General features: G+C 54.9%; 3 protein-coding genes and 1 long non-coding RNA gene across 9 annotated transcripts in view; 3 read left to right on the top strand and 1 right to left on the bottom strand.

Moving 5' to 3' along the window:
- Positions 1-2887, top strand: part of Hoxb3 (homeobox B3) — a 53632-nt gene extending 50745 nt beyond the window's left edge. For all 5 annotated transcript variants that reach the window (XM_063251406.1, XM_063251407.1, XM_063251410.1 and 2 more), the window contains one exon: positions 613-2887. In XM_063251406.1, coding sequence (XP_063107476.1) covers positions 613-1457 — 845 coding nt within the window. In that variant the 3' untranslated portion in view covers positions 1458-2887. The remainder of the gene's footprint in view (positions 1-612) is intronic.
- Positions 542-5453, bottom strand: LOC106027066 (uncharacterized). 2 transcript variants are annotated; one of them, XR_010048298.1, is made up of 5 exons: positions 4991-5453; positions 3669-3800; positions 3295-3395; positions 1832-1884; positions 542-1508 (listed from the first exon to the last, which is right to left on the bottom strand). It is a non-coding gene; the product is annotated as an uncharacterized LOC106027066 (long non-coding RNA). The 2 variants fall into 2 exon arrangements; XR_010048297.1 differs by lacking the exon at positions 3669-3800 and having other exon boundaries at positions 4991-5446.
- Positions 5454-5582: 129 nt separating this feature from the next.
- Hoxb2 (homeobox B2) lies at positions 5583-8893 on the top strand. Its single transcript, XM_003467055.5, has 2 exons — positions 5583-7096; positions 7818-8893. The coding sequence occupies exons 1-2, from the start codon at positions 6709-6711 to the stop codon at positions 8510-8512; spliced, it is 1083 nt and encodes a 360-aa protein (XP_003467103.2). The 5' UTR covers positions 5583-6708; the 3' UTR covers positions 8513-8893.
- A 6175-nt stretch (positions 8894-15068) lies between these two features.
- Positions 15069-20600, top strand: Hoxb1 (homeobox B1). Its single transcript, XM_003466891.4, has 2 exons — positions 15069-18921; positions 19292-20600. The coding sequence occupies exons 1-2, from the start codon at positions 18345-18347 to the stop codon at positions 19618-19620; spliced, it is 906 nt and encodes a 301-aa protein (XP_003466939.1). The 5' UTR covers positions 15069-18344; the 3' UTR covers positions 19621-20600.
- Positions 20601-24737: the final 4137 nt, after the last annotated feature.

Here is a 24737-nt window from a genome sequence, read left to right on the forward strand (position 1 = left end):
GGGGCGCACAGCTCCTCCCCAAGGCCGCTAAGCCAAGAGGCAGGCGCTGCTGCCAGGAGTCGTCAGCGATGATTATTAAGTATGATCATTGTGGGGATTAATCACCATTGCTCTGATGGCCCGGGGTCCCGGCCTGGAGGTACAGCAGTCTCTCCGCCCCTCACTTCCAGGCCCTGCCCGCGACTGTCTGTCCAGTTTCTCTCCAGGGTTCTTCTCCTGGGTCACCCATCCTGGCCCTGGAGAATGGGGAAGAGGATGTCTTCCTAGACCTGGAATTGGGAAGAAAGAGGAGACAGCGCGCAGGGGGGTGAAAATCCAGTCCTAAATAAATGGCCATGCAGCTCTGTCTGTGTGACATGATCAAATTTTCATAAGCTGGGGCAGTGAGAGGAGAACAGGTCTCTTAATAAATGCCACTATTATAGAGTGTCCGCTAATGCGACGGGCGGGTGGGGAGGGGTAGGAGGAGGCGGGGACGTGCAGGGGGAGGGCGCCGGGGCTCCGAGTCCAGGCCTGGATTTATTAAGAAACGATGCATTCAATTTCGGCGTGTTCAGTAATTATCTTTTATTTCATTTTCTCCCCTTCCCACCCCTCCCCCCTCGGATCCAGCAGAGGGCTGCGGCGGCGGCGGCGGCGGAGGAGGCGTAGGCGGCGGCGGCGGAGGGAGCAGCGGCGGTGGGGGCGGGGGCGGGGACCGCAGCCCCCCGGGCTCGGCGGCGTCCAAGCGCGCGCGCACGGCGTACACGAGCGCGCAGCTGGTGGAGCTGGAGAAGGAGTTCCACTTCAACCGCTACCTGTGCCGGCCGCGCCGCGTGGAGATGGCCAACCTGCTGAACCTCAGCGAGCGCCAGATCAAGATCTGGTTCCAGAACCGGCGCATGAAGTACAAGAAGGACCAGAAGGCCAAAGGGCTGGCCTCGTCGTCCGGGGGTCCCTCTCCGGCCGGCAGCCCCCCGCAGCCCATGCAGTCCACAGCCGGCTTCATGAACGCCTTGCACTCCATGACCCCCAGCTACGACAGCCCGTCCCCGCCCGCCTTCGGCAAAGCCCACCAGAATGCCTACGCGCTGCCCTCCAACTACCAGCCGCCGCTCAAGGGCTGCGGCGCCCCGCAGAAGTACGCCCCGACCCCGGCGCCCGAGTACGAGCCCCACGTGCTGCAGGCCAACGGGGGCGCCTACGCCACGCCCGCCTTGCAGGGCAGCCCGGTGTACGTGGGCGGGGGCGGCTACGGGGAGCCGCTGCCGCCCCCTGCCGGGCCCTCCCTCTACGGCCTCAACCACCTCTCCCACCACCCCCCGGGGAACCTGGACTACAACGGGGCACCCCCGATGGCCCCCAGCCAGCACCACGGACCCTGCGACCCGCACCCCACCTACACAGACCTCTCCTCTCACCACGCGCCTGCTCCTCAGGGTAGAATCCAAGAAGCGCCCAAGTTAACACACCTGTGATGGGACGGGGCTGCCAGGGGCAGGGGTGAGCAGGGGGGCGGCTGTGGAGCTCTGTGCAGGGGTGCAGGGAGGCGATCACCAGGCCTCCCGGGCCTGGGGCTCCTTCCCTTCCCACCCCTTCGCCCAAGGGGTCCTCCACCCCCTGGTTCCCTCTGCCTGCCAACCCTTCAGGAAGGAATTCACAGCAGATTGGATCTGACCCCCCAGGAGCTCCAGGGCTCCAGCGCTACCAAGTTGGAATTCCGCGCTGCAGAGGGGCTGGGGTAGAGGAGGACAAGCTACGAGCTGGGAGGCAGAGAAGCACAGTCAGAAAAGCAAACAAACACAAAAAAAGATGGCTCCGCAGGGCAGGCCATCACCAACCACCAACTTACCTTCCATCTCTCTGGGTTATTCCCCCAACTCCTGGTATTTCCCCCTCTTTCCCCTTTAAGAAAGCGAGAAAACACGTTGAAACCCAAGGGCACAAAGCATGCTCCCCTCCCGCTTCCCTGAGCCTCGGCTGGCTCTGCCTCTGCCGGAGGTTTCTCTGTTTGTAGCCCCACAGCGTTCACACCTACACCTCACCCCCGCCAGGGACAGTGTTCAGAGGGCTCAGGGATGGGGACAGATACAGAAAGTCAGAGCTGCCTAGAGTATAAATATATATATTTTTTCTTTGAAGGAAAAGTCAGGAGGCCCAGGCAGGCAAGGACTGAAATTTTGCCTGCCCTGGGGCCCTGTCTCAGCTACTGATCCATCCCCCTCTCTCTGCAGAAAGCAATCAGCCACATGAAATTTTTCCACTTTTCTTCTGTTACTCTCTTGACTTAACGTGAAAACAGGGTATATTTGAACAAACTGTTTGTCCCAGGCAGGGGCTGCAGCAGGGCCTGCGGGTCTAGCTCAGCCGGCTGCTGCCTGACAGGACACTTCTGTTGCACTTAGAGTTTACATTTTAATGGGTATAAAAACAACTTCGAGAGATGCCTGGGCTTGCAGAAGCCCAGCATTGCTCAAAAAGCGTGTGTTCTAGTGAACATTTTCATATATATTTATTGGTTATAGCCTGTTAAAATATTTTCTTTTTTGTATTATTTATCCCCCTACATTATGTATTTATATAAAAGAAAAAACCTGTACTTTTTTAGTATTTACTTGTTATAAAGGACGTTGTGTTTCCTGTCATGTAAAACCAGCTATTTTAGTTTTTGTTGTACTCTAGAAAAAGAGCTGTAGGTTTATGTTAACCTCGTACTTATGAGCGATTGTAATTAGTTCTAAACGGCATGAAACCCAGCTCCCAAGCGTCACTGTATAGTCCTGAATTTGTAGCTGTTAGTTAATTCCCTGCTGGAACTTTCTTTGTTCTTCCGTAGTTCCTTTTTTTCCTTACTTAAAAGGGTTGTCTGTCAAACAATTCTGGAATAAACTTTCTGTTATCAATTTTATCTTGTCCTGGTGGTCCAACTGAGATGGTAGAGCAGGGCCAGATCGTCACATTTGCCCCAGGGGAAGGAAAATTTTGAAGACCCTTCCAAGCCTTTTTGTCTACTCTCCTGTCCACGTCTTCCCTTTGATGTGTCTCTAGTTGAAATGCAGGGTGTTTTTTTTTTTTTAATCGCTCTGAGAAGCCTGCAACCTTGTGCCCACTTTCTTAGCTAAGATTTAAGTAACAAGTTGGGGGTGGGTGGGAAAGAGAGTCTGGGGTACCCTGGGTCTTTCTGTTTAGTTTTTTGCTTCTCCCTTTTTTCTCATTGCTTGACCTTTTGTCTGGTTCCTCCATTGGCTGCCACCTCAGCTGCACCACCCTCCCCCTTCCTCCAAAAAAAAAAGCAAAGCAAAACAAAACAAAAACCTGGCTGATGGCTGCTTCTTCTAAGGCACCTAAACTTCACAGGTCGCTTCCGGAGCGACAAAGGAGTCATCACGTGACCTGAAGCCCAACCACCATTGGGTCTAAAATGAAAACAAAGGAAAATGATTAATCTAAAAAAAAAGAGAGAGAGAAACAAAATCTGATGCCTAGGCCTCTCAGGTCAAACCTTAAAAGTAAAGTGAAATTAAATCACTAAATAAAGCTTGGGGGCAGAGGGAGAGGAGGGCAATTTTGATTTCCCAAGCCCGGGAACGTGCATTGGGGGGAAAATGTTTCCAGGCGTAAATAAAATGGTCCCCAGGCTAAAGCGCGACTCTTGTCCCCACCATCCTTGGGAAAACTTCATTTCTTACTCTCAGTTCCATAAAAGTTTCATCGCATTGGAGCGAGGATAGAGCGGGTCTGTCAGAGATGAATGTCACCACCGTGTCGCTGGAGCCGATAAGAGCCAGGCGACAGAGTGGCTGAAATATGGAGCTAATTCGCTGAAAGAGAAGCGATGCCTGCTTACTGAAGAGTTGCATAATTCTAATTGTAAGCCAGGCGCCCGCACGGCTTAATTAGGAGCATATATTTGGTGTGGGGTGGGGTGGGGGTGGGGCTGAGAATCATTCCAGGCCCTGGGCCTTAAAGCGAAAGCTGATTTTCATTTTTATGTTGCATCCTGGCAATCCAAGGTTAGTAATTACACTCTTTAGCACCAATAAATAACAATAAAAAAGCAACCTGAATTCTGCACACGCCCCGCCCTCCGGTAGGATTTTAACCGGGCTCGGCTCACCCTGGCAGCACACAATTTAGCATTGGGTCAGGCTATAATTTAAACGCAGAAGACCGTGCAAAGTTTGATTGGGATCAAATAACGCTCAAGGGTCTGTCTGTCTTTATTTCTCTCCCTCTTCTCTGAATAACATTTCTGAATGATGTAACTGGACGAAGCCCTGCGTTTGGCTTGCTCTGGGGGTGGGACGGGTTGCTTATTTATGTAGCTGCAGAGACGGGGCAGGCCAAGACAGAGAATTAAGCTGGAATATGAAAAGCATGGCTTTGGCTCGAAGCTGGGGATTGCAAGCAAAAAGGAGCAGCTTGGCCTGGTGTTCCCTGTCCTTCCCTCTGCCAGAGATTCCAGGGGGCTCAGCTAAAGCAGCTGGAAGATGTGGGTAAAAATATCTGCGCTCCCTAATTCCCAGCACGACAGAGGGGCGGGGGCGGGATGTCTCCGGGAAGGAGGACTCCCCGGCCCCTTTAACACCCAAGTGTTCCGCTCTTCACTAATCTGGCCATAAAATCTGTCAGCGAGGGCTAGAGAGCCATATTTCGTGCCGGATCGGTCTGGGCCCTGGTTTGCCTAGCGGATCCCTGGACTCTGCTTGCCGCCAGCTGCAGGGCTTGTTAGCAAACCTGCAGAGGTGACCGCCGGGCCAGCCGGAGACGCAACCCTCCCAGGTCTCCCTGTACAATTTGCAGACAGCTACTCTATGGGTTCTGCCCCCCCACCCCCTTCAACACCTCCAAGTGGCAAAAACGGTTTTCTACTGGCCCAGCCCCGCGGCTCCTCTGCCATCCGAGTCCCCCTGAGCCCGCCCCCCACCTCCAGCTCCCTTTCTCAGGCCTGAGCTCGCCACCCCCACCCCTGTCCTCTGCCTTCTCTGCCCTGGTTGTTTGGAATACTCACCACCACCCACGCGGATGTTACACTGACAGAAAGTTTCTAGCTCCTCCAGCTCCGGGCTGAGATGTCATTTCTCCGCTAAGCAGCCTTTTCCTCCGGGCTGGGCGACAGGGAGCCGGAGAGGGGGAGGGGAGGCCCGGCCGTGGGAGTTCTCCGGGCAAACTTTCCACCCAACTCAGCGCCTTCCCTGGGTCCCCATTTCCCATCTGTTTCCTGGCTCTCTCCGAATCACCTTTCCCTCAGGCCTTTTTAGGGGATGTGGAATTTCGGCTGCTCCTTCTGCTGCTTCCCAAAGAGCCAAATTCTTTGATGCAATCGGAGGGAGCTGTCAGGGGGCTAAGATTGATCGCCTCATCTCCGCTCCGTCCCTCTGACCCACTTATTTAAAAAAAAAAATCTTCCCCCATCGACTTTTCATTTTCTGCTTTGAGGCCTAGTTTCCCACCAACTGCTTGTGGCTGCATCTGCTTCCTCCAGTAAATGAGAGCACTCTCCAAAGTTCCAACTGGCTTCGTTCTCTCAAAATAAAATAAACATTTTCTTACAGAGGCCAGAAAATAGCATCCTGTCCTAATGGTTATTATTTTCACTCCAGTTTGTTTGTTTAGACTCAGCACAGTGACAAACAGCACTTTTTTCTGCGAGGGAACCCCTTTCCCTGTGTGTTGACCTCAGCTTTGAGAGTTAAATTCACAGCTACCAGGCTCTGCAGATGCTCCTGTGTGTAGATGCAGAGGTACATGCACCAGGCCTGAGGCTCCAAAGGTTGCATCTGTGTCTCAAACCCTCCTGTTCTGTTGTGGGGTTCGGGTGTCATAGAAGGGCATAGATGCCCCCAAGAGGAAGGCTGGTGGACAGCTCCTTGGGGCCATATTGTCAACACTGGCAGAGAAGGGAACCCAGGCCACAGGCTGAGCCAGCGAGGGGGCCCCAAAGTGCCACTCACTTTTACCATCTCACTCCAAGGGGCAGTTGGGGATGTCTGTCCATTTGCTCCCAAGACTTAACTGATGCTTTTAGGGCCCCAGGGTGCGCTGGAGGAGCTGCTGACTGTGAATCCCCTCTTTGCCTGGTCTGTAGCTTAGCACAGGCCTTCCCCAAGGGGTGGGAGCCTCTCCTTGGGCCTCCCACATCAAGAGATCCTCATCTTTCTTTTGGGGAGTGGGAGAGAGGGAGAGAGGTTATTGCTGGCCATGCAAAGAAAGCATATAGTGACTCTTAAAATCTTCGGGAAAGAGGGCTATTTCTTCCCTGTATTCAGTGGCTTGCCAGGGGCCCATCATCTCTCCTCCCCAGGAAGGAGGAAGAGATTCCTCGGGCTTTTTCTGCAGAAGGGGGGAGGGGTGGAGGGGACAGTGGTGTAGGGACAGGGGCTACTCCTGTCCTGGTCCTCTGGAGTTTTTGCATCAATTAAAGCAAATAATGCTCTGTTTTCCACCAGGCCCAGACCAGCCATTGGCCGAGGCCAGTCCCGTGACCATGAATTCCCTGCAATTTTGCTGGAGTCCTGGGTTTAATAGAGAGTCCCCACACGCTTGTATTTATCAGCAATATATAATTATAAAGACCCAAAATTAAAAAAAGAGAGAGCAAGAGAGCAAAATCTCCCTCTTCCAAAATCGCTCCATTGCAGAAACCTGGGGGGGGGCAGGAGGGGGGCCCTTCTGATCCTCCCTCCTGACGTCCCCCCCCAGCAGCCCCCTCCCCCACCATTGAAAGCCATGAATTTTGAATTTGAGAGGGAGATTGGTTTTATAAACAGCCAGCCATCGCTTGCCGAGTGTCTGACTTCCTTCCCCGCTGTCTTGGAGACATTTCAAACTTCATCAATCAAGGAGTCGACATTAATTCCTCCTCCTCCTCCTTTCGAGCAAACCTTCCCCAGCCTCCAGCCTGGCACCGCCACCCTTCAGAGACCCGGGAGTCAAAAGCGAGCCGAAGATGGGCCTGCTCGACCACCACCTCCGCCGCCGGTCCCCACCGCCCCACCGGCTCCTGAGTTCCCCTGGATGAAAGAGAAGAAATCTGCCAAGAAACCCAGCCAGTCCGCCTCGTCTCTGGCCCCGGCCGCTGCTTCTGTCCAGGCCTCTGGGATCGGCTCGCCCGCAGGTCGGTGAACTCCGTGGGGGTGCGGCGAGGGGGCAAGAGAGCCGGGGGCGCAGAAAAGGTGGTCAGCCTGTTGGGGTTCCCTAGTCTGTAGATGCCCGGGATGGGGAAGCAGAATGTGCCGCTGGGGTACAGGCCTGCTGCCACCAGCATCTTCGCTTAGTCCTAAGGCAGATTTTGGAAGCCGTTTGGGGACCAGCTTTTTCTGTGCTCGCCCAGAAGGATTCCATTGAGGTCTCTAACCAGCCTTTGCCTAACTCAATGAATGTTGTTGCTGGGATTGAATCTGGAGTGCAGGAAAAATTGCAATCTCCTTCCCTTTCCAACCTTTAGAAGAAGAGACAGAATTTGAGAGCTAGGAAAGAAAAGGGGTGTACAGCTATCTTGTGAACCCCATTCCCCGGGTTGAGTGGGAAAGTTTCGAATTGAGGAGTCCACTGGGAGGAGAGAGGAGGGGCGTCTCTGAGGTTCTGGGAGTGAAGGGGCACCGCGCCTCTTCCCCTCCGCGGCCCGTGGGCGGCTCTGGATGCTCCGTCCTGACCGGAACCCGGCTCTGCCACCAAAAGGGTGGGCAGAAACGAAGAGCAGACAAGGGAGCCGCTAGGGTAGGGGCGGAGGGTGAGCAGGGGAGGCTGATGTTTCATCTTGGGGGACGGAGTGGCCTTCTTCCTTGGGCTGGGGACACGGCCCGCTGGGATTGACACCGGGTCTGCTCTCCCTACAGATGGGCCGGGACTGCCGGAGGCCGGCGGCGGGGCGCGCAGGTTGCGCACGGCGTACACCAACACGCAGCTGCTGGAGCTGGAGAAGGAATTCCACTTTAACAAGTACCTGTGCAGGCCGCGCCGCGTCGAGATCGCGGCCCTGCTGGACCTCACCGAAAGGCAAGTCAAAGTCTGGTTCCAGAACCGGCGCATGAAGCACAAGCGACAGACGCAGCACCGGGAGCCGCCCGAAGGGGAGCCCTCCTGCCTGGGCGTGCGGGAGGACGCCGGCGACTACGCCGAGGACCCCGAATCCAGCCCGGGTGACCCCTCAGCCTCCGACTCCGCCTCCAAGGGGGCGCGGGACGCCTGCTTGAGCTTGGCCCAGATCGCGCGGGGACTCCCGGGGGTGCCGGGCCCCGGACCCCTGGCTGCTCCCGCGGAGGCTGCGGGTGCGCCGAGCCCCGAGTGCGCGCTGCGCGGAGCCGCCGGGCTGGAGGCCGAGCCCTCGCCCGAAGACGCCTTCCCCGAGCTCCAGGACTCGCCTTTCCTGCCGGACCTCAGCTTCTTGGCCGCGGACTCCAGTCTCCAGCTGTCCGGCGGAGGCCTCTCTCCCACCCTGCAGGGCTCGCTGCATGGCCCGATCCTTTTCTCCGAGGAGGAGCTGGACTTGGTCACCAGCTCGCTGTGCGCCATCGACGTGCAGTTTCCCTGACCCGCGGTCTCCTGGCCTTCCTGGCCCCCACTCCGTGCCGGCTGTGGGGAGAATCGAGCCTCCTCCGCTCCCACTCGCATTTACTTATGTTTTTCCTAAAAATCCAGGTATTACTGAATTAGCTTTCCATCCATTCCCCTGCCTCTTTGTTTTTAAATCACGCACGAAAATTCCGTTTGGTGGACCCTTTCCAACGAAATCTCAGGAATAATGAAATTTGGGGGGTGGGTTTTCTTAAAAAAGAGCTAGAGGGACTTATTTTCCTTTTTAAGTTTTAGGCCGTAGATTATTTATTAAAAATTCTTTAATAATAGGAAAAGGGGAAAGTATTTATCGTACATTATTTTCATAGGTTAAATAAATGTCTTTATAATACGAAAACGAGTGTTTGTGTGGGTCCCAGCCCTTCCCCTCCCCTGCCCTCCAGCCTGATCGCCCGCGTCCAGCCGGGCTGGGCCGTGGGGCTCGGTCCGGTGCCGCGGCCCCGGTGCTGCGGGGGCAGCAAAGCGCGGGGACCCGCCAAGCCCGGGTGGAACAAAAGCGGCCCCGCGTGGTGGCCGCGTCTCCAGTCGGGGCTCCAGGAAGAGCGCGTGTGGGAGGCTGCTGGCTGCTTGCGCTCCTCCCTGTCCCCAAACTAGAGGACTTCTGACGCCGCGTGACGGTGTTCCTGGGCCCTGGCTTAGACATAAAGGCAGCGGCTGGGAAGAAAGGTTTGTGTCTGGGCCAGGGCAGAAGCTGGTGGCGACCGGGAGGCCTGGGGACAGGATTCCGAGTCGTGGCTAGATTCTGAGGGGACCCCAGGCTCCCCAGATTTCTTTAGTGCCCACAGACTAGAGAGGGCCCCGGGGACGCGAGGCCTGGAACGTGGGCCCGTGCAGGTGGCTCAAGACTGCGCGGAAGGGACCCGAGCTTTCCTTGGGCGCCCAGGAACTGCAAAGTGGCACCTGAGGGGACCACAGTCCCCACGTGGACGCCGCAGGTCTCCGGTGGCCGGGGTCGAGCGCGCGCAGTCCAGCCGGCCGCCGGGACGCAGACAGCGACGGGTAGCAGGAGGGCGTCAAGATGGCGGCAGTGGCGGCGGCCATGGCGGCGGCGGGCACGCGCGTGCCCCGGCTGCCCCGCCCCCACCGCGCCTCTGCGCGTGCGCGTCATTTCAGAGCTCTAATAAGGAGCCCGGTGGCGGTGCAGAGCGTGCGGAGTGGGAGGAGAGTCCGCGTGGGCGTGGGACCAGGGGAGGGAACCCGCCGTGGGCCTCGGGCCTGGGGCTTTTTGCCTCTCGACAAGTGTCACTTTTGATCCTTGGCTCTGGGAATTGAAGCCTGGCCAGAACTTCCTGCAAAACGCCGAGCCACCTGTCTCCGCCGACAACTTCATTTTCCGGTCCGCACCCCACCCCAGCCCTTCCCAGCTCCTTGCAAAGCCGGCGGCGAGCGGGAAGCCAGGATCGATCTCCCCCAGCTGCTTCCTGGTTTGCTCTTCGGGAGCGTGGAGATTTAAAGGGCCCTGGAAAGCCATTCATCCTCCTTCGGTTTATTTAATATTTCTCGGGCTCAGAAACAGACACCGCGAGGCTACCTCCCTGGCAGATGTTGCGGTTTTCTAAAAGCACTTTATTTTCTGGGCCTCCCAGACTTTTTTCCCAAGGCCAGCAGGACGGGGACTGAGCATACTAGGCACCCCGAAGGCCCGCAACTATCAGGCCACGCCAGGAGCCAACCCGGGTTGTGACATATAGCACTAGGCCGGATTCTTGAATGTTTCTAAACCGTCCCTTCAGCGTGGGAAGTCCACATTTTATTCAGCCGGAATTTAATACTTTAAACTGTCCTAATACAGAATTCGCCTCGTGCATTAAATAATCTTATGTCATGTTAAATTGCACTTATTCCTCTCATAAATAAATTAATATAGAACAATTAGATATGTTATTATAATACTATCGTGTATCTTATTAGTTTATTTTCCCTCATAAAATATATAGGTGTGAAATAAATTCAATATATTAAAGTAATAACACACAGCTTATTGGCTTGTGTGTTTATTTTCTCCATAAATAAGTGAATATACAATATATTAAAACCCCGCTATCCATCTCATTGGGCTGTGTGTTTATTTCCCCATAAAATATGCCCATAGGCAGTGTTCAGCATCTTAAAAATCACAGCACATAAGCCATCTCCGTACTATCGAAATGAAAGAGACATTCATCGGGGGCTTTGATTTCTATGGACAGCCAAAATAGATAATTTGGTCTAATTAAAAATGCTCTTGCAGTTCTAGCAAGTTGTTACAAAGATCAAGAATACCAAAAGGATCTGGCTAATTACCCACCTTCCAGCTTTCTTTGGTCAAAAAGAGAGCACCCTTCATCAATGCCAAAAAAAAAAAAAAAGACTCTGCTCTGCTGGAGGGGACACTCCCCCCCCCCCCAGGAGCCTGGGGCGGAGGAGGAGCTTGTGGCTCCAGGTCCCTGCTTAGAACTGCAGGCTCCTAGGCCCAGCTCTGGACCTACTGAGTCTGAAACGACTGGTCATCAACTCCCTTTGTGATTGCTGGGAACACTGAAGTTGGAGAAGGATGCTAGATCCAGTGTCACCTTGCTACCTGCCTGCCTTCCTCCAGACAGAAGAACTTGGGACTTTTTTTTCTGGCCGCTAACTTCCAGTCCTCTTCCATTCCAGGGAAGGCATTGCCAGTGTAGAATTCAGACCTGCTGTGTTGCAAATGACATCTGTCCTGGCTCTCTCTAGCGGGAGGTTTTCTAGTTGGCTATGAGGAAGGAAGGGGAAGAGGAGTGATCTCTGGGGAGGGCTCTGGACTCTCCTAGGGGTGGCAGGCGGCTACCCTCACCGTGTCTCTACTGGGCCAGGGCCAACTGTGAGGAGCCTGGAACACAGACAGGTTATAGATGGTCTGCAGCTGGGGTGGTGAGGTTTCAGCGCAGCCAGGAAAGTTGCTGGTCGGCCTGGCCTGCCCGTGGTAAATCATTCTTCTGAGAAGAATGGCTCATTAATACCATAGTGAAAGCAAAGGGCCATTAGATTGAGGAATTACTTCCAATGGTGATAACCCTGAGTCATTTAAAAAAAAAGGAGAAGAAAAAAGTTAACTTAGGCCTGGTCAATTCCTTTTCTTTTGGTCTTTTTGAGACAGGGTCTTTCTATGCAGACTGGCCTTGAACTCACTTCATAGCTCAGGCTGGCCTCAAACTTGCAGCAATCCTCCTGCCTCAGCCTCCCAAGAGCTGGGACTACAGGCATGTGCTACCACCATGCCCGGCTCCTTTCCTCTTTCTGTCCCTCAGTTTCTCTATCTGTGAAATAAACAGAACAATGAAATGTTTCTCATGCACTCTGCAATAATATATGCCCCAAATATACCCATTAGTCTGCACAAGTAATGCATTAAATATTCATTTTTGATTGGAGTCAGATGCTTTTAAGGGAGTCTGAGTGTTTGACAATATCCCATCCCCACATTTCTGGTGGGATCATTTTAACAGATTTTTAATTTGTGTCTTTACATCAACAGTCATGGCCCCAATCATGACTGCCTGAGGACAGAGAGAAACCTTTTTACCAAGGAACTACTGGGTGCCTTGGGGTATGCCAGGTACCATGGCGTCCACAGAAAGGACTATTCAGAAGTACCCTGGGCAAGTTTCTCTCCAGCTTTCATCCTCTGCTGCCTTCTCTAATATTTTGCTGAGGTTTTTTTTTGTTGTTTCGTTTTTTTTTTTTTAAGTAAAGAGTAGGCTGCCAGGTGTGGTGGCATATGTGTATAATCTTAGCACTTGGGAGGCTGAGGCAGGAGGATGCTGTAAGTATGAGGCTAGCCTGGTTTACAAAGTGTGTTCAAGGCCAGTCTGGATTACAGAGCGAGACCCTGTCTCAAAAAAAGTGAATAATCATAATCATAATGTAGGCAATTTTATATAAAGAGCCACTGGAAATCTTCTTTGACATGGCATAGTGGACTTTTATCTGGTCATGGAACATCAGAGAACAGGCACAGATCCTGTTCCTTCAAACAGCCCTGCCCACTCTGCTTCTCCACCTTTCCCCATGTCTCCAGTCCCATCAGAGGCCTGTCCTGGCTGTGTACCCTGGGCCTGCAGTGGCTGCCATAGCCCAGCTCCTCCTTGACCCCTGCAGCCCCCCTCGACAACCCCTCCCCTGCTCCCCCTCTGTGGGAAGCCCAGCAGGTATTTCTGTCCAAAGAGACCTAAGAAAGAGTTCTTTCCTTAGAGGACAGAGTCCAGGATGACCATCCTCTTAAGACTTTCTGGAGCTCCCAGCCACCACAGAAAAGTCACAGCCTCAATAGGGTGGCGGGCGTCTGATAAAATGTCCCAAGTGGCTATTTCACCCCACACCATCACATTTGGATAAACCTAATTAAGTAGAAAATTATTTCAATTCTTCGTGTCACTGGAACTTTCCCATTACTGCCTCATGTCCTCTGTCACTCCTGCCCGACAGAAACCTGCACACTCGTGACCTCCCTTCAGCCTGGAAGGCAGGATCCAGCCTTTGTCCCCTGAGAAAGACAATTTGTGAGCCAAATACCAGTCAGAAGCAGTGGCCACCTCCTCCTTAGAGACTGTTGCCCAAATATTTGCAAAATCAAGATGTTCTCACACTCAACCTCAGACTTGTCTGAGATACACATATTAAATATTAGGCTTTAGTTTCAAAACCTGCTTCAGCCTGGAAGAAAACCCCTGGCTTAAGAGTCTTCTCCATTCTGAGTGAAGTTTGCATCTGAAAAAAGACATATTATATCGGTGAGAGTTTACACACGAGAATAGTACATAGGCTATTTTCTTATCACATATTTCTGTATTTTAATGTGCTAGTTTTATGAAAAGCCATACTGATGCATGCTGTTTCTGGAAGTGCATGCAATGCTAATGTCACACATCTATGGCGTTCTCTGTGCTTTGACAGAGTAAGTGGTGTTAACCACCTTCTTCTTCAGCAAGGCTGAGACTAAGAGAAGCCAAGAAACTGGGCCCGGGTCATAATGCTAAGATATGGTCAAGGGGGAGCCAGGCCACCAGTTCCAGCACTGGGGACACTAAGGCAGAGCATCTCCATGAGTTCAAGGCCATCAAGAACTAGCTTCAAAAACAAAACTAAACTAAACTAAACTATGGCCAAGGACTTGAACCCAAGGATTCTGGTCCCTAACTTAGTACCCATTACCAGATGCAGTACCCACAGTCAAAGGTTCTCAACCAGATTCCTGACAGTTTAATTAGCCTGCATTAAAATAAACAATATTTGAGACCAGCCTGGGCTGCAAAGTGAGCTCAAGGCCAGCCTGAACTGTATAGCAAGCCCCTGTCTCAAAAAGACAAAAAATAAATAAAATAAACAATGCTGAATTCAGATTCCAGTCTTTCCTCCTCACAGCAGAAAGAAGCTGTGTCTTTTAGTGAACAAATTATAACCCCAGGGGCTGGGGATTTATCTCAGCAGCATAAGCACCAGCCTGGAAAACTCGAGGTCATGAGTTTGATCCTTCCTGTTCTGAAGTTTCGAACTTTTGGCCTTGGGTGTGGCCTTCTGAACATGGGCAGGGGGGAGCTGAGGTAGACCTCCGAGACCCCTTGTTTCCTCCTGCCAACCCCCACCCCAAGCAGCTTCCTGAGCAGAGGGGACCAGAAACCCAGGTGTGGACTCCTGTCCTGTCCCTCTTTTGGTCAGGGTGGCTCCTCTGCGTGCATCGCCATCCTGACAAAGGCCAGAAACCTTCACGGGTAGTTTTAGTTGTAAACACGCGTGTGGCTATAAAGGTTACACAAGCCAGGAAACCTACTCCGTGTCGGTGTGGGTCCAACCCAGGCCCTTCCTGGTGTTTTGTGTCAGAAGCAGCTACCTATATGTGGTCTCGGGATTAGTTTCCCTTCTGCCAGGCTGGGGATGGAACTGAGGGCTTTGTGCTTCATGGCCAAGGGCTCTGCCTCTGAGCTACCTTCCAGCAGGACTTCATCTCTGGCCAAGCAGAAAATCCCACACCCGTGTGCTGCTCAGGGGCCTGAAGGTTCTGAGGAAGAGGTGGCTTGGGAATTTAGGGAGCCGGAACAGCCTGGTCCTCCCAGCCCTTTCTGCAGCGTGGGGACAGTGTGAATTCCAGACAGGTTATTTGTTTTATATATTTATTTATGGTACTGAGACTTGAACCTGGGGTCTTCACATTGAGCTGAGAACCCCCCCAGCCTTGATACAGGGTCTTATTAAGTTGCCCAGGGCTCCAACTTGTGATCTTTTTGCTTCAGTTTCCCAGAGGGCTGGGAACACAGACTTGATGCCTTGAACTCACTGTGTAGCTGGCTTCAAACTTGTAGTGATCTTCCTGCCTCAGCCTCCCTAGTGCTGGGATTACAGATATGCATCACCATGCCTATGGAAAAAATTTTTTTCTCAAGTTTCTTTAGGTAACTGTTTTTTTTGTTTTTGTTTTCTTGGAAGGCAGCTATGCTTACCACTATACCACCAACGCTCACTGTTTTTGTTTTTTTGGTAGCAGGGATTAAACTCATGGCTCATGCTTGCCAGGCAGATGCTGTACCATTGAGCTAAATCCCTGGCCCCTGTGGAAATTTTTTAACATACCTGCTGCAAGAAAGAAGGTACACTGCATGACACAGTGCATTTGAACAGCAGAGGCCAAAGCAATCACCTGCTGTAGACAGTGTAATTTTTTCCTCTTTGTATTTTGCAACAGGGTCTCACTATGTATTTCATACTGGACACTGGCCTCGAACTCAAGGAGATCCTCTCGCCTCAGCCTCCCAAGTGCTGGGAGTATAGGTGTGTGCTAACCTATTCTGCTCGACAGGGAAATTTAAGGCACTCTTGGACCAGCCGCGTCTTTAGTCTTCCCCTTTTCCTTTCATTATGACAGACTGTTGCTGACATCAGCTGTTATGGGAGGATGCATCTCCCTAGCTCCCAGACAGATGCATGTAGTTTTATTAGAGATTTGGCATTTGCTTCCCCTTTTAGCTCTCATGTCAGCCCTTAATTAGGACAGCAAGGGGTGGGGGAGAGAAGGTTCTCCCTGAGAGGAAGAGGAGGTGGAACCAGTTAATATGTGGGCTTAGCTCAGACTTGGGGTTCTTTTTGGTTACTTTTCTCTCCTTGCTGGGACAAAATATCTGACTTGCAAAATTAGACAGGATGGCATGGCTAAGGGCAACCCTTCATGGCAGCAGCAAGAGACAGGAGCAAAAAGGGCAGAAGGGAAAAGCATTAGCCTTCCCTCCTTTATATTTTGTGCTGGCTCCGCCCCTGGGTGAGTGCAGCACTCACACCACCAATCCCAGCGCTACACGACAAACCAATCACAAACCTTAGACTCAGCCGCCTCCATGACTGCCTGAGGCTTTGGGGAACATTTAAACACAAACCATTACAGGGCTAGAAGACAAATTCTAGTTCCCTTCACTCAGAGGGCCCAGACTCTGCTGAAGGCACCCTTAAATGTGGGGACAGGCCAGGGGTGGTGCACAGCTGTAACCCCAGCACTCAGGAAACTGAGGCAAGAAGATTGCTGTGAGTTTGAGGCCAGCCTGGGCCACGTGATGAGTTCACAAGCCTAAGCTACATAGTGAGACCCTGTTTCAAAAAAGTGAAAGAAAGAGATAGAGAAACTTAGAAGCAGCTACAAACTCCTTTCCAAAAAAGTTGAAGTAGAAAGAAATCCGTTTGTTTCCACCTTGCTAATCCTTTTCTTTTTCACCTGTCTACAGGCCAGCCCTTCTCCCATCTTCCCTCATCTCCTTGGCAAAAGAACATTTTCCCTCCGCCCAGTCTCTTGGCATGTCTGTCGGACAACTTGCTGGTGGATCCTGCTCTCCCCAGCTCCTCTGTGTCTAAAGCAGGACAGGGACAGGGGCCTTGTGAAGGGCTTGGTGCCCCTTCCCAGCCAGGGCTGGCAGGTGGAGAGCAAAGCCTGTGCTCCTGGTGACACAGAAGGGACAGCAGGGGGGGCAGCTCTAGGCAGCCACGGACAACAAAGGGGATGGACAGAGCGACTCAGAAGGTGAAAGAGATGATTGCAGGGTCCCTTGCAGAAGGACAGGGGGACATCCTGCACTTTTTGGGGTGGGGAGACTTGAGAAGGTTTGAGGCTCCTCCCTGGACCCCTGGCACCTGTCTCCCCTTCCGCTCCTGCTCCTGCCGGGTTGTTTACAGAGGCCACTCTCTGAACTCTTGCCCTCCTGGACTTGCCCTAGCTCTGGCCTCAGGCCTGTGGCCAGGCAGACACCCTGACAGGTTACAAATGAGTGTGGGTGTGGGATTGCACCGAGCTCTTGTGTTGGGAGTCAGTCGGGGGAGGAGAATCAATGGACTCCACCTAAGGGCTTCTCCACTGGGCCCATCCAGCGACCAAGAGACAGAGGCAGGCACTTCCGGTCTCCCCTCCCCCAGGCCACCCCCACAGACTCAGGGGAGCACCAGAAAGGGGGGTGAGTTAGCATTCCGAGCCCCAGAGATAGCTCCACTCCATCCTCCTGTCCTCTCTGCTAAGGAAGGCCCTTTATTCTAGAACATTCATGGATATTTTTGAGTGTCCTTTCAGACTTAACTGGTTGTCACATGGATGAGCCCAGGCCTGGAGTTTTAAATTTTTATTTATTTATGTTTTAGGGGGGAGGAGATGCTGGGAGGTGGAAGGGAACCAGAGGAATGCAGGCGCTCCCCTAGTTTTAAACACCCTGGAAAGAGGCTAAAAATTCCCCTGGCCCCTCTGCTGCAAAGCTCACCTGGCCTGGAGCTCCCACAGCTCCCTCCTTCTCTTCCCCCTTCCCCGGAGAGAGACAGCAGTTACGCAGTCTGAGTGAGTGAGCGGGCTCCTGCTAGGGATGGCTCCAGAGAGATAAATACATCGAGAAAGATGAGTTGATGGATAGGTGGGGGACGAATATAAATATGGAGCGAGATGGACGAACGGAGAGATGGATTGAGACAGAGAGGATATAAAGAGAGGCAGAGGGAGAGAAATGGAGGCCGGAATGCGGGGAGAGCGTTTATGTGGAGAGACGGCAGAGGAAGGGGTTTCTCATCCTCCCCGCCAGGCGTCCCCTAATGCTTCCTTGAAATGCCATTTTTCCACCCGGGGCTGAATGAATTCTTCCCTGAATTCTAGGCCTGCCTCTCGCACCCTGAGGTATTTTTGCACCCCCCCCCCCCATTCACAGCCATCCATTTGGCCCAGAATAACACACCCTGGCCCGAACCCCTAAACACCTGCACCCCGAGACAAACAGGGGGGAAGGATGCACAGAGTGGGAGTCTGGGGGGACCCAAGGGGGACGGGCTCCCCACCAGCCCTGGGGGGAGGCATCTTGTGGAGTGAGAAGAGTAGGGGCAGCTGGGTTGAATTTACCCCAAATCTAATAACCCAGGAGCGTATTGAAGCCTTGGGGGCTGGGAGGGAGGCAAGTCTTGAATATTCTTCCAACTTTCCCCCTCCCTCTGGTCCCTTCTTTCCAAAAGTCTTTGAAGAAAGATGTTTTTGACGCGTCCGTGTCGCTCTCAGATGGATGGGCTGTGGGTGATTGAAGTGTCTTTGTCATGCTAATGCTTGGGGGGTGATGGATGGGCGCTGGGGCTGCCAAACTCTGGCCTGCTCAGCCCATTGGCCTGGGAGCGATCACATGCGCCCCACCCCCACGGCCTACCCCTTCCTGGGGGACCGCTAACCCCGGCCGGCCGCCGGGCCATGGATGCGGGTCTCAGCGCGGTGACATACTGCCGAAGGGTTGTAGGGCAAGAGGGTGTCTCCCCCACACGGGCCAACCCTCCTGCGGCCTCCACGCATGGACTATAATAGGATGAACTTCTTAGAGTACCCACTCTGTAACCGGGGACCCAGCGGCTACGGTGCGCACAGCGCCCCAACTTCTTCCTTCCCCTCCAACTCCTCCGACCAGGCGGTTGACAGCTACACAGGCGAGGGCCGTTATGGTGGGGGGCTGCCCAGCCAGGCCCTCCAGCAGAACTCGGGGTACCCCGCCCTGCAGCCGCCTTCAGCGCTGGGGGTGCCCTTCCCCAGCTCAGCGCCCTCAGGGTACGCCCCCGCCGCCTGCAGCCCGGGCTTTGGGCCTGCTCAGTGTTACCCTCTGGGGACCCCAGAAGGAGACGGTGGCTACTTTCACCCCTCGAGTTACGGGGCCCAGCTAGCGGGCTTGCCCGACGGCTACGAGGCCGGCGCGGCGGGCCAGGGCCTTTACCCCGCGCCGCAGCCCCCCTACGCCGGCGAGCATGCAGCCGGCTTCGCCCCGGCCTATGGTCTCCTCTCCGAGGACAAGGAAGCCCCCTGCCCGTCGGAGGCCAGCACCCCCACGGCCCGCACCTTCGACTGGATGAAGGTGAAGAGGAACCCCCCCAAGGCAGGTAGGGCTCCGGCGCGGCCACCCCTTCCCGCGCCCCCTGGGCCAGGCCGGGTTTTCTGGACTCAGCGGCTCCGGGCAGAGGCAGGTGAGCGGCCCTGCAGGGTCTCAGGTCCGGGCGGCGGTCACCCACCTACCCCATCAGGGTCGGGGCACCCCCAAGAGCGGGGCTCCCCGCGCACCCCACCGCACCCCACGCTGATCTGCGCTCCCAGGTCCCCCACGATCTGCAGCACAGGAGTGGAGGGTGGAGGGGATGCGAGGTGCCTGGGGACCTGGAGCTTGCACGGAATGGGGTGCTGGGCCCTGAGGAGCGGACGGGAGGGCGGCGGAGGTGAGCACTGACCTGGCTTTTCTCCCCGCCCCGCCCCCAGCCAAGGTGTCCGAGCTGGGCCTGGGCGCCCCCGGCGGGGTGCGGACCAACTTCACCACGCGGCAGCTGACCGAGCTGGAGAAGGAATTCCACTTCAACAAGTACCTGAGTCGCGCCCGCAGGGTGGAGATCGCTGCCACCCTGGAGCTCAACGAGACCCAGGTCAAGATCTGGTTCCAGAACCGGCGCATGAAGCAGAAGAAGCGCGAGCGAGAGGGCGGCCGCGGGGTCCTGGTCCCCCCAGGCGGCCCCAAGGAGGCGGCTGGAGACGCCTCGGACCAGTCTACCTGCACCTCCCCGGAGGCATCGCCCAGCTCCGTCACCTCCTGAACCCCGAGCCCAGCGCCGGGAGCTGGAGCCCCAGCCCAGTCCTCTCCTAGGCACCCCAGCTTCACCGCCCTGGGGTCCCCTGCCAAGGCTGGGGCGCCAGCCTAGTGTGGCCTGGGGAGGGGGTGAGGGCCGGGGGAACTCGTCCTCAGGTCTGGGGGCTGACGGGGGTTGGGCCCAGAGGCCTGGAAGACACCCCACCCTGTCCAAGTGGAAGGAAGCATGTCCACCTTGGGGGTCTGGGGATCCGTTCAAGGTCAAAGCGTGGGCGGGGTGGGGTGGGGAGAAGGGTGGGAGCCTCCCTGCGGCTCTCTGCACTCTCCTTCCCTCCCAAGTCGGGTAAATTCAGCACAGTGCCTTGAGCTCCGAGGATTGTACTCAGGTCTCCTCTTTCTGGGCCAGACGTGGGGAGAGAGAGAGGGAGACAGTCCTCCTGCGTGAGAGCCGGTGTGTCACCACCAACCCTCAACCCTAATCCTTAATGTCGTCACCACAGACCTTACCACTGCACCAGCTGCCTTGCGATGACCAAAAAGCCCCCATGAGCCCCCTCCCGGCGCCCGCACATTGGTTTTTGCACTAATGCAGCTCCCTCCCCCCCAAGTTCTCTGTCTCCTTCCACTAGTGACCTCATCAAGAAATGGCCACAGGGTTTTAGAACCCTGTGCTTCCTCAGAAACTTCCAGAATGCTGTGCAAGGCCTGCCCCCAGCAAGCCTCCAGCAGGAAGGGGTGGGCCTGCCCCCATCCCACCCTACCCCCCTATTTATTGTCTCCTGGAAAAACCCAGGAACTCCTTCCCCACCCCTACCCCTGGGGGTGCAGCTGGGGAGGCCCAGGCCTGGGGACCACTGGCTCTCAGAGCCCCAGCTGGTGTCCTCTGAACTCTGGAGTCCTGGGAGACACATTTGAGTTTCTGGAAAATTGAGCCCCCAGCAGCCGGTTCGTCTGTACCTCCGACTACCTCAGTTCAATAAAGCTCTGTTCCCCTCTCTTCTTTCCGGCCTCTGCTCCTCAGATGCCTGAGCCCTGGGCTAGAGGTGAGGAGCGGCTGGCTCTCTCTGCTGGCTTAGAAAGAGCTGAGCCTCGCCTCAAGGGGGAAGGAAAAGGACTCTGAGTGCAGACCTCAAAAGAAGGGGCCAGGCACCCACCCAGGCCAGACAGGGCTCAGCCCACTGGTCATGGGGAAAAGCCACCAGACATGGAGCAGGAAGGTGCTGGGCAGATCTGCTTGGAGAGGGTGAAAGATGGGGAGATTTGGTGGGGGAAGAAGGGAGGGGAGTCCTGTCTGCTCCCCCCAGCACTTTGCTGGGCAGGGATGAGGTGTGAAAGGCCCCTGCTCCCCACGCGGGACAGAGTCCCCACACACTCCTGCGGGGTGTCTGGTCCCAGCCTCTGGCCCCCAAGAGTCTGATTGCGGCTCAAGGTGACCTGTCCGGAGGAAGGTGGCCTGGGGAGGCCTCTAGCTGTGGGTGGGTGGGGAAGTGGTGGGCGGCCAAGGGTTTGGAGCCTGAGGCTGCTGAGATCACTGGGATCCCGCACTGACCTTCTTACCTCCAGGCCCCCCTGGGTTTTCCAAACAAGCCACCGGAGCCTGCAGGCAGCTATTGTTCAGACCCGTCCCTCTGGCAAACCTTAGGTCTGACAGACAGAGGTGGGGGCCAGGCCTCGCGAAGCTTGGTGGCTGCCGGCAAATGGCCATCGCTCACCGGTCCCTAAGTGCTGCAGTCAGCACAGACCACGGCCTCTAGGCCCGGCTTGATGCCTGCCGGCTCACTCCCACCCCACCCCATCTCCCACCCCACCCAGTCTAAAGGCTCCCCGAGGTTACAGCAGTCACCCAAGCGGGGAGTCTGATCTGTTCCCCTCCTCATCTGTGTAACCTGTGACCTCTGAGACACAGTGACAATGACTCGGAGCCCTGGCTTGCTTCCCCACGACACTGGTGACATTGCTGGGGAAGCAGCACCATCAATAACGGCACAGCCTGGCCAGTGAGGAAGCCCAGCCTTCCCGGAGGCTGCCGCCTTGCCCTCAGTCTTTGGGAAAAAAAAATCTATTAACTGCTTTTCTATATCTAATTGAAATTGCTACCAAGCTTGGCTTCCCCAAAGGGGTCACCTTGACCGAGGGGACCAGTCACTGTCTGCAGAGACAAAACTCCCCTTGCTAGCCTGCCGTAGTTTCCTGTGAGCTGGCAGAGAGCTCTGTGGAGCCTCCAACCTTTGCCCATCTTGGGCAGGTGGGCAGAGAGGCAGGAAGGACAAGCTGTGGTCAGGGATGGTGGGGGAGGGGTCCCCGGGGGAGGGGGGGCCGGCCGGGACATTTGATTTTCGGTCACAGCAGAGAAGGCCATTAGAGTCCTCCAGGGAAGGGTGAGGCCAAACCAATTCTCCCTCACCAGAGCCAGGCTCAAAAAAATTCCTAATACCTCCAAGCTCCATCTCAGTGCAAAGGTCAGGTCCCTTCCTGGAATTCCGCCCCATCTGAGGCCCCAGACCCTGTCTGCAAGAAGACATTTATTTATTTGGAAAAAGAAAAGATCACGGTGTGTAGAAGACAAAGGAGAAGACCAAAAACAAAGTTAACCCACCCTGGTAGACTTCTCACAGTGGAGGCCACAATGCTTCACTTATAGGTTCCCCTAGGCCTTTGGATGCCTAAGCTTTCTCTTCTTTTGCAAAAATTTGGAAGTTTTTACCCCCTCATCTCCATTTACTAGATCTCAAAAAAAGAAAATCTCTAATTTTGAAAATAGAAGGCTCAGGAGAGATTTCTGCCACCCCTGGCTGATCTGCTGGGGGGCTGTCAAGCCCCCGCCCTCCACGCAGCTCCCAGCACCATCTGTTTCTCAGTCCCAAGTGTGAATTCCCCTTGTTCATTTGCTTTTCCTCAGCATTTGTCCTCTCCACGTGAGGCCCTTTGATCTCCTGAACAAGACAGAAAGAAAGTTTTATGCCACTGTGAGCTGCTGGTCAGGAATTGGTGGGACAGGGTGGGAAGGTGTACAAGAGGACAATGACAACACCTCCCAAAGGGTGTGGTGGGGCCAGCCTGTCATCCCAGCAGTCAGGAGGCCGAGGCAGGAGGACCGCAGAGCTGGAGGCCTCACTGAGTTCAAGACCAGTGAGACTGTCTCAAAAAAACAACAAACAAGAAAGAAAGAGAAAAAGATAAATAGGAAAGGCAAAAAAGTGGTCAAAAGTTGACCTCAAATTAGGACCTCAGAGTTGCATAATTCTCTCTGCTGCTTCATTATCTACACTATGGAGACAATATCGCATAGGCTTGGTGTTGGGATTAAAGGATTTAATATAGACCCTAATATATCAAGGTAAACTGTGACAATCACCGTTATTAAAAAGAGACATGCTGGCTTCTTTCTATTGTTCCCAGCGGATTCCAAGGTGTGTCTTGGACGTGCCCACATGCCACCCATATTTCTGGTTTGGTGCCCGTGGTTGATTGGGCTAGGACAGGTGGCGAGGACTGTCTCAGCAGCTCGGAGCACCTGGGTCACCTGCTTGAACCCTTCCCTGTTCGTGTCCTCCGCTGTTTGGCTCTCGCCACCCTTCTGCATTCTGGGACAGAGGCAGAGGTTTTCCTGTCAGCTGTGCCACCTCATGCCTGGGCTCCCGCTTTCCTTTTTGTTGTTGTTGCTTTAGATGCAGAATGGAAGATGCGGAAACCTAAATGGTGGACAGTAGTGGAGCTTCCTGCCCAGAGTGAGGTGCTGGGTAGCGATCATCTCCTTTTATGTGGTCACAAAGACCCTTTTCCTGTGACCTTTCTTATGCTGAGTGGCTTTGGCTCTCGGCATCATGGAAGCGGCGTCCTCCGCCTCCCCACCCCCAACACACCAGCGGACCGGCCTGGGGCTGTCACCGTAGGGCTGGCTGCTGCCAAGGATGAGATAATTATGAAGGAACCAGGTCAGGGGAGTCCCCGGGCATGGTACAGGAAATACAGGGTCCCAGGAAGGATGCCCTGGGCAGACAGCCTCATCCTGTAACTCTGGGGGTGCACTTCTGCTGGCCCCCGCAGGATGGTGCCCCCTGCAGGTGTGCCAGGTACTTCATTTCCTCTGGTGCTCAGGGCTTCTTTCCATGATTCAGCCACAGTATCCCAGAAGCTTCACCTTTGGTGACCTCCCTGGCTCTCAGAGCACGCGCTGGCTGGAAGGGGACTTGGGGATGCCGAAGACTTAATCTCCATTCCCGGGAGAAAGGAAGGCTGAGGCAGCACCCGGCTTTGCTGGCTGACCTCTGGGACGTCACCTCTGTCAGTCTCTTCACTGGCAAAGACATTGGTCAGGTTCTCAGAGAAGAGATGGCAGGAGGCGAGGGGGCCGTTTGGTCTCCTTTGTGTCCCTGGGCAAATGGCCTCAGCCCCCTGGCCTGCGTTTCCGGGTTTGGCATAAGCTGAGTTCCGCCTGGAGTGTCTCTTCCTTGGAGGACAGAAGACGGAGAGGACAGGGGAACTTGGACACTTGGATGCGGCAGGGGGACGGGACGGGACAGTAGGGTGGCGGTGCAGCCTGTTGAATAGATTCTACCGGCTTAGTTAGAGCTAATTAAAAATTCTCTCCTCCATTTCCTCCAAGCTCTCAAGATCACCAGCAGGGTCCAGAATGTTCAGAGCCCTGCAGTCCCATCCCCTGAGGGCAGCGGAAGAGGGGGGGCTCTCCCAAAGAGGTGCCCCTGCTCCGTGGAGGCCAGAGCTGCCTTCAGTTTACCCTGCCTGACAGCCCTCTTTCAACCCCCACCTTGGAGATGAGCAGCTCAGTATTTACTCAGGAGGCTCCCCGAGAAGCCGGCCAGCCTCCCCTGGCCGCTGGCCTGTCCCTGCGCTCCACTCTGTCACTCCCACCCCCTTCCCTTCCCGGTTCACGGAGAGTTCAGGCCTCAAATGCCTGCCTGGTCCCTACTCCCAGCCCCGATGGAGCCGCTGTCCAGGGACTGCCCAGGCCAGCGGGCGGGGCTAGGGCTATGTCCCGGGGTCATGCCCTGGTCTCTCCCTGCTGGCTGGACCTGCAGCCCAGGCTCCTTAGGACAGGCCACTCCGCTAAGGAGTGACTTTGGAGGGGCGGGGAAAACACAGAGACGGGGTGAAATGCAACCA

The sequence above is a fragment of the Cavia porcellus genome, unplaced genomic scaffold (assembly GCF_034190915.1).
Source record: "Cavia porcellus strain 051 isolate PalLab524CR breed Dunkin Hartley unplaced genomic scaffold, mCavPor4.1 scaffold_6, whole genome shotgun sequence".
Lineage (NCBI taxonomy): Eukaryota > Metazoa > Chordata > Mammalia > Rodentia > Caviidae > Cavia > Cavia porcellus.